Source organism: Myotis nattereri (assembly GCF_964212035.1).
Source record: "Myotis nattereri genome assembly, chromosome: 18".
NCBI lineage: Eukaryota > Metazoa > Chordata > Mammalia > Chiroptera > Vespertilionidae > Myotis > Myotis nattereri.
Window position 1 is genome coordinate 6,012,801 of NC_138093.1, and position 7,297 is coordinate 6,020,097.

Here is a 7,297-nt window from a genome sequence, read left to right on the forward strand (position 1 = left end):
GGGCGAGGCGGTATCGTCCCTGTGGTACAGACAGGGACACGAGGGTCGAAAGGCTAACGCCCTTGTCCCTCTTTCTGACCCGTGCTTTCTCGCCCTGGTGTGGAGTGGACTCACCTACCTTTGTACAAGTGCAGAAACTGGGGTGCAGATGACCGGCTACCTCAAGTAGCAGTCCCTGCTGCCCTTCATCTCTGCTGGTGCCAGATGGTGGTGGGTGGGGAGAGGGCGGAAGAGGGGCCCTGTGCGGGTGAGGGGTGGCAGTGCCAGGCACCGGCCCTCACCCCCGCCCACCCCCAGGCTGCCGAGCGCTACCTGTACTTCCCCGACTGGGCCATGGCGCTCCTCATCATCCTCATCGTCGTGGCGACCCTGCCCATCCCCGTGGTGTTCGTCCTGAGGCACTTCCACCTGCTGTCCGACGGCTCCAACACCCTGTCCGTGTCCTACAAGAAGGGCCGCATGATGAAGGACATCTCCAACCTGGAGGAGAACGACGAGACCCGCTTCATCCTCAGCAAGGTGCCCAGCGAGGCACCCTCCCCCATGCCCACCCACCGCTCCTACCTGGGGCCCGGCAGCACGTCGCCCCTGGAGCCCAGCGGCAACCCCAACGGACGCTATGGGAGCGGCTACCTCCTGGCCAGCACCCCGGAATCGGAGCTGTGACCACCGCCCCCACCACGCCCGCCCCTCGCCCCCTCCCAGCCAGCCCCGCCCTGCCTGGCCCTCCTCCAGGAGAGGTGCTGCCCTGCCTCATCCCCCAGCCCGTTCTGCACCCCAGGCCTGAGCGGGGGCTGCACCATCTAACCCTCCGAGATCCCATCACCGCGTGGCAGCCGAGTAACTGGAACAGCCCAGAAGTTCTGACTCCCGTACAGGGGAGGCTCCCAGGGGCCACTTTCAGGGTCACCCCTCCCTTCTCTCCCCCTAACCTGCTGCCTGCAGATCCTGGTCTCAGAGCCCTCTGTGCTGCCAGGTGGTGGGGTGGTGACAGCCACCGGGGTTGGGCGGGGTATCCCAGAGGCTGCCTGGTTGAGGGCGGGGGATGGGACGGATGTGCCAGGACCCAGGGCTCAGCTTGGGGTGGGGCTCCTCCGTGTGAGGCAGATGGTGCCCGGGCAGCAGAGGGGTGGGGGCCCCTCCACCCCCACCTCTAGGTGGGGTCTCCGATGTCCTAGGCCAGGCCTGGGTGGTGGGAGGTGCTCCTGCATCTTGCCTGGGAGGGCCATGCCTAGGTCTGAACCCTTCATGCCTCCACTGGGGCTTAGCATCTCCCTGTCCCCTCCCCTCCCCGCCCCATCCTGGAGCCGAGTGGTGGCCTCTGCCTTTTCCTTGAGTCCCAGAGCACACTTGTCCACAGCACAATTCGGGTGGTTTGGAGCACAATTGCAAAGCACATCCCCTCCTCTCACCTGGGACCCAACTTTCTCTCTAGTGGCAGCTTCTCCCTGGAACGGGGTTCCTGGAGTTCAGGGCCCTTGTCCAGGAAGCCTGGCACCTGGGAAAGGGATCATTCCACTGCCCTTTTGGGCTGCCACTCCCCCTCTGTAATGTAAGCACGGCTACCCAGTCCATGGCGGTCGGGGCCACAGACAGTGCTGTGGACGCTGAAGGCAGCCAAGGGGAGGGGCTAGGTGTCTGCGTCCCACCCCCACTCTTCCCTTCCGCCTACCCTGGAATAGAACCTGACCAGAGAACAACTGCCTGCAGAGTGATGGATGGGCCAATGGAAGGAAGGATGGATGGATAGATGATGGATGGATGGATAGATGGACCAAGGGAAGGATGGATGGATAGATGATGGATGGGTGGATGATGGGTGGATGAGTGGATGAGTGGATGGATGGATAGGCCAATGGAAGGATGGATGGATGGATGGAAGATAGGAAGGAAGGGAAACTGGCTGGGACAGCAAACCTCTCTGAGAGCTGAGGTGGGCAGGGAGGGCCCAGGCCTGGGCGCCATGACAGAAGGTTCTGTGACTCTGACTGCTCTCAGCCCTGGGGGACAAGGGGAAGACAGACTAGGCTCAGGTTCCCTCCTTGGCCCCTTAGTTTCTTGTGCCCCCCTCTTGCCTGGGGATCCATCCCCCCGGCCCACAATCTCCATTACTCGCCCCGCCCTCCTCCCCTTTCTGGCCTCTCAGCCTCCCTGCCCTTCCAGTGAGGGGAGCAGGAGGCCCACGTCTCCCCAGAGACATGAGCCTTTGGGGCATAATGGGCCGCCTTAGGCCCCTCCCCTGACACCACCTCCTACCGGGCCCCATGCCTAGTCCCACCAGCTCAGCAGCAGGAAGAGCAAGGCCCGGGGGAGACATGCTATATATACTATCTGTGTATTCTATTTCTATTGTATATGCAATCTGTACATGTGGGTGTAAATGCTGTTAAAGGACAACCCAATGTACTGTGGCTGCCGGACTATTTTCACCCTCAGTGCTGCACAGATCTATTTTCATTGTATATTTGATATATTTTTAATTTTGTAGCTTGTGGCGGGGCCAGGCCCCAGCCCGCCAGCCTGGGACAGGGGCGTGGTCCCTGCGGGCTGGCCTGTCCGGCTCTCTCTCTGCTGTGTTAGTCGTAGGGCGCAGAGCTTGGTGTGCGTGCGTGTATGTGTGTGATGTGTGCACATACGTGGGTGTGGGTGTGTGTGGGTGCTGATTTGTGAACCCCAGTGTCCCCCATGTCCTGAAGACCCCGCTACCCTCCCTGCTCCCCCTCCTCCTCTCAGCCAGGCCCCTGGGGCTGCAGGAAGCCCCTGCTGTGGGGAAAGCGGGCGATCCTTGCTGGTGCCACCACTGGGCTCCCAGACACGGCAGGAAGGAGGGGCCTTGGGGATGGAGCCCCCCGATTCATTTTCCAGTCACCTTCTCGCTGTCTCCACGGGAGTCACAAGCTCTTCGTCCTGACAAAAGTCCAGGCTTCTTAAGCGGGTGAGACACCCCCCTCCCCAAGAGGGCCCCTCATAGCGCCCTGCCCTGCATTGGTCTCAGAGGTCCTGACCGTTCCGGAGGGACCTGCGGCCTGTCGCCTGCGCTGTTGACACACACACCTTCGCTCGCTCCTCAGTGGGCGAGGCTGGGGCAGGTGGGGCCTCTGATGAGGAAGATCCAGCCTAGGCTTCCTGGGGGAGCAGGAAGGGGCTCCATCCTGGCACAGGGTCCCCAACCCCCACTAGCACCGCAGGAGATGGCGACTCCAGGGCGGGCGTGCCTGAGAGAGTCCCGGGTCCCTGCCCCTCAGCCTGATCACCAGCTTCTTGCTCAGGGAGCCGACTCCGCTGAGGCAGCTTGAAGCCCCAGGCCCAGAGCGGGCGACAGTGGGGCACGAGCTGATCCCACTGAGCTCGGCTTTGCCCTCCAGCAATAAATCTGCAGAGACTGTTGCTTTCCTAGTGCCGGGAGGCGCCTCCTGAGCCAGCGGCTGTGAGCTGGAGCCAGAAGCTGTGTGCTCCCAGGGCTGCAGCATTACAGGCAGGGGCCGCCCTTCTGCCCGTCCACCAGCCGCACCCCTGCCACTGCCTCCCCACAGAGAAGAGACGGAACCTGTTGGAAGGCACCTGACGCCCTGAGCATCCATGAGGCCCCCCAGACTGGGGACCTACTGCCTCTTCCCTGAGGCCTAACGACTGGGAGCTGGGGCAGGGGCCCAGGGTCCCCCCTCACCCCGAGTGCTGCTTGGTACAGGCCTAGGTGCAGACAGCGAGCATTACTTTAGGTCCTGGCGCAAGTTCATGGCTGGCAGAGCCCTGGGTAGGTCAAGACCACTCAGCCCAGGGGAGGGGACGAGGCATTGTCACCCTGGAGCCCCCTTCCTCTCTACTCCCCCCATCGTGTGCAATAAAGTGTCTGTTCTTACCAACCCCCTCTTGCCTCTCTGACCTGCCAGGATCGGGGATGGGATGGGGCAGCGTTGGGGTAAAAGCTTGGATGGGATGCTGTGGGAGCTGTGGGTGTGACTGGCTGGCTGCGACTTGGGGAGGAGGAGGGACATGTATTTATTCTCCAAGAATTGTCTAGGTGCCCTTGTAGCAGGCCTTATTGGGCTCCAAGGACTCTACACGTCCACTCTCATGGGATGTTCGCAACAGCTGTCTGAGGAAGACAGTTGACCTTTGAACAACACAGGTTTGAACTGACGGCACCACTTATACGTGGGTTTTTCCCAATAAATATACAGCTGGCCCTTCATACCCAAGGGTTTCCCATCTATGAATCCAACCAACAGAACACAGAATTTTTAAAAAATATATTTGTATTGATTTCAGAGAGGAAGGGAGAGGGAGAAACATCAGTGATGAGAGGGAAGCATTGATCCGCTGCCTCCTGCACACCCTACACTGGAGATCAAGCCCGCAACCCGGGCATGTGCCCTAACTGGGCATCGAACCGTGACCTCCCGGTTCCTAGGTTGATGTCTGCAGCTGGGAAGCCTGACGCACTGCTCTGTGTCCCTTTCTATAAGGGACCTGACTCTACTGGGGTTCTGACCGCCCTGTTCAAGGTCGGCTTGGTGGTTGTCCACTTGAGGAACATGAGGCTCCATCGACGTGAGGATGGTGTTTGGTGTCCACTTCCCGGGCTTTGAGGGGGAAATCCCTGCCCTGCCTTACTGCCAGGAAGAGCTCTGCAGGGGGGGCCGGGGGGGGACCTCAGGGAGGGGCTGGGGCTGGGCAGGCCGGAGAGCCAGGGAAGGGGCAGCAGGGTTCCTTGGAGCAAGCCACGTTCTAAGTCGTGAGAGAGCAGCCCCTCTCTTCAAACAGAAGGTAAAGATGAAATAGGGAATTTGTCATGAATTTAAGTGTTTAGTAAGCACCTACGGAGCTGCGGGTGGGGGAAGTGCTGCTTCGTGCCTCGCTCTCGAGGAGCACAGACTGGCTCCGGGGGAGGGGGAAGGCCCCCCCACCCCCCACGGCACCCCTCTCCAGCCTGGAATGAGCTGCCAGCCAAGGTCCCCCCGGGGTCTCTCCATTGCCTTCTCCTGCCGGAGGAGACGGTGTTGTTCCAGGAACGGCCAGCAGGTGGCAGGAAAACCTTTCTATCCAGATCTTGGTCCCCTCGTCCTCCGTCACTTACTCCTTTGTGGATTAGTCTATTCGTTGAACAAACACTTATTTTTATAACTGATTTTGTTTTTAGAGGAAGAAAGGGAGGGAGATAGAGAGAAACATCGATTTGTTGTTCCATTTATATGCATTTATTGGTTGATTCTTGGATGTGCCCTGGGGGGGCGGGGCGGAGGCAGGGATTGAACCCAGCAACCTTGGCCTCATGGGACGTGGCTCTAACCAACTGAGCTACCCAGCCAGGGGTGAACAAACACTTATTAGGCATCCACTGTAACAGGCTCTGTGCCAGCTATGGCTGCACAAGGATTAAGAAACCATTCCCATTGTCCTGAGTTGGGGAAAGGGAAGGGAACCCCTTCTCCCCCCACTCCCCCACACCGACCCCAAACCTCCCCACATGTCTCTCTAACCGGGGAATATCTTGGTGCTGGAAATGTCACGCCTTGAAAATTTATTCAACCCTGTGGTTGAAGGTAATGTTTTTGGTTGAAATATCAACCCTCCTCTCAGGAGGGACACACCAACCCCCTAAGAAGCAGTCTAGCACGGCTTGGGTTTGAGGGAGTACGGAGCCAGACTTCCCCCGTTCAAGTTCAAATGCCAGCTGGGCCCTCTGCCTCCTGGGAGACCGAGGCCTCGGGGCTTACATCTCCTCGTCTGTAAAACAAGTAAAATGAATGGATTGGAATGAGACGATGCATATTGCTGTGATTCAGGTTACCCCAAATCTTAGTGGCTTAAAACAACCGTTTTATTATACCCATGGTGTTTTGAGGGAGGGATTCAGGCAGGGCTTGTCTGAGCAACTCTCCCGGTGTCAACCGAGGCCAGACGTGCCGGTGGGAGGGTCCACGGCAGCCTTGCTCGCGCTCATCCCGACGGCTGGCACCTGGGGACAACGGCTGCAGGGCTGGGCTCTGAGTGTCACCAGAGGAGCATCCGCACTGGCCTTGGGAGCGTCGCTCATCTACGGAGGGCAGACTCCTTCTGTGACGGCTCAGGGTGCCCAAGAGGCCATTTCAAGGGACAAGAGGTGAAGCTGTCCCGCCCTCTGCCCCCGCATCCCACTGCCTCATCGGGTCCATGCAACTAGCATTCTGAGTGCCCAGGATTGTGCTCAGCACTGAGAAGAATTACATACAAAGAAGGACCAGGCAGGGCCTGCCTTGCAGAGGCCTCATAACCTGGCATGGAATGTCCTGCCACACATACCCACGGTGCCAGGCACACCATTGCGTCCTTTACTTAAACATCGTCTTCTGTAGGAAGAAACCTGGAGAATGAGGAGGAGACGACGTCTGTCCCTCAACAAAAAACACACCCTTGTTGGGGTTGCTCTGTGCCTGGCACAGTGCCAGCCGCGGGGCAGGAAGACGAGGCTGAGCCACCCTGAGGCTCCCTGGGCTGGAGCCGGTTGGGTGCTGGGTGTTCGTTCTCCCCACGCTGCCCCTGGGCTTCGTGAGCATCTCCAAGGAGCCAGGGTTCGGCTGCCTGTCCAGTTGAGGCTCCCTGTCCCCAGGACACTGCGGGAGGGGCCGGTCCATCAGGACTGATGAACTGTAATGGAATGAACCAGCTAAGCTGGAATTTAGCCCAGGTGGGAGGAATGGAGATGGAGCCATGCTGAGTGCTGAGTCTCGCCAGCTGGGCCTGAGCTAAGGTACGTGTGTGCGCTCTGGACGGAGGCTGGGTCTCTACCCCGGCAGCCCTGAGCAAGGAGGGCTCTGGGGCCACCTAGCTGGCCCTGGCCCTGGCCCTGGCCCTGTGACTCCCATGAACCAGAGGCCACGGTCCCGTGTCACTCCCTGCCCTTAGCCCGATCCCAGGCGCAGCTCAGTCCCCCGAGCTCACTGCTGCTCCAGGGCCTGAAACTTCTCACGGAGAACGTGCCTGGGAGCAGGCAGTCGGGCCCCTGACAGCCCTTGGGCTCCAAGTCCACGCTTTACAAGGCTCTGAGTCCTGGCCAGGCCCGAGTGTGTGGCCTGCACCCTTCTGGTCCTTTCCCTTCAAGAGTTGGGCCATCAAGGCCATCTCTGGAGCTCCCCAGAGCCCCAAATGCACCTTCACTAGGGTTTTCACAGCAACCAAACCCTGCCTTCAGCCCTGTGCAGAGGCGTTCAGCTGACCTCCACGGGGCCATGGGCTGTGCTCCACGCTGGTCCTCCCCAGACCCGGCCTGGGAAGGCTCTCAGCATTTGGGTTGGAGCCTGTGTGTCTCTGCGGGCTT

At 59.9% G+C, this 7,297-nt stretch overlaps 1 protein-coding gene across 1 annotated transcript in view; it reads left to right on the top strand.

The window, feature by feature from the left end:
- The window catches only part of SLC6A17 (solute carrier family 6 member 17), a 39,090-nt gene extending 35,227 nt beyond the window's left edge, over nucleotides 1–3,863 (top strand). The window contains exon 12 of the mRNA XM_081112326.1: nucleotides 298–3,863. Coding sequence (XP_080968452.1) covers nucleotides 298–666 — 369 coding nt within the window. The 3' untranslated portion in view covers nucleotides 667–3,863. The remainder of the gene's footprint in view (nucleotides 1–297) is intronic.
- Nucleotides 3,864–7,297: the final 3,434 nt, after the last annotated feature.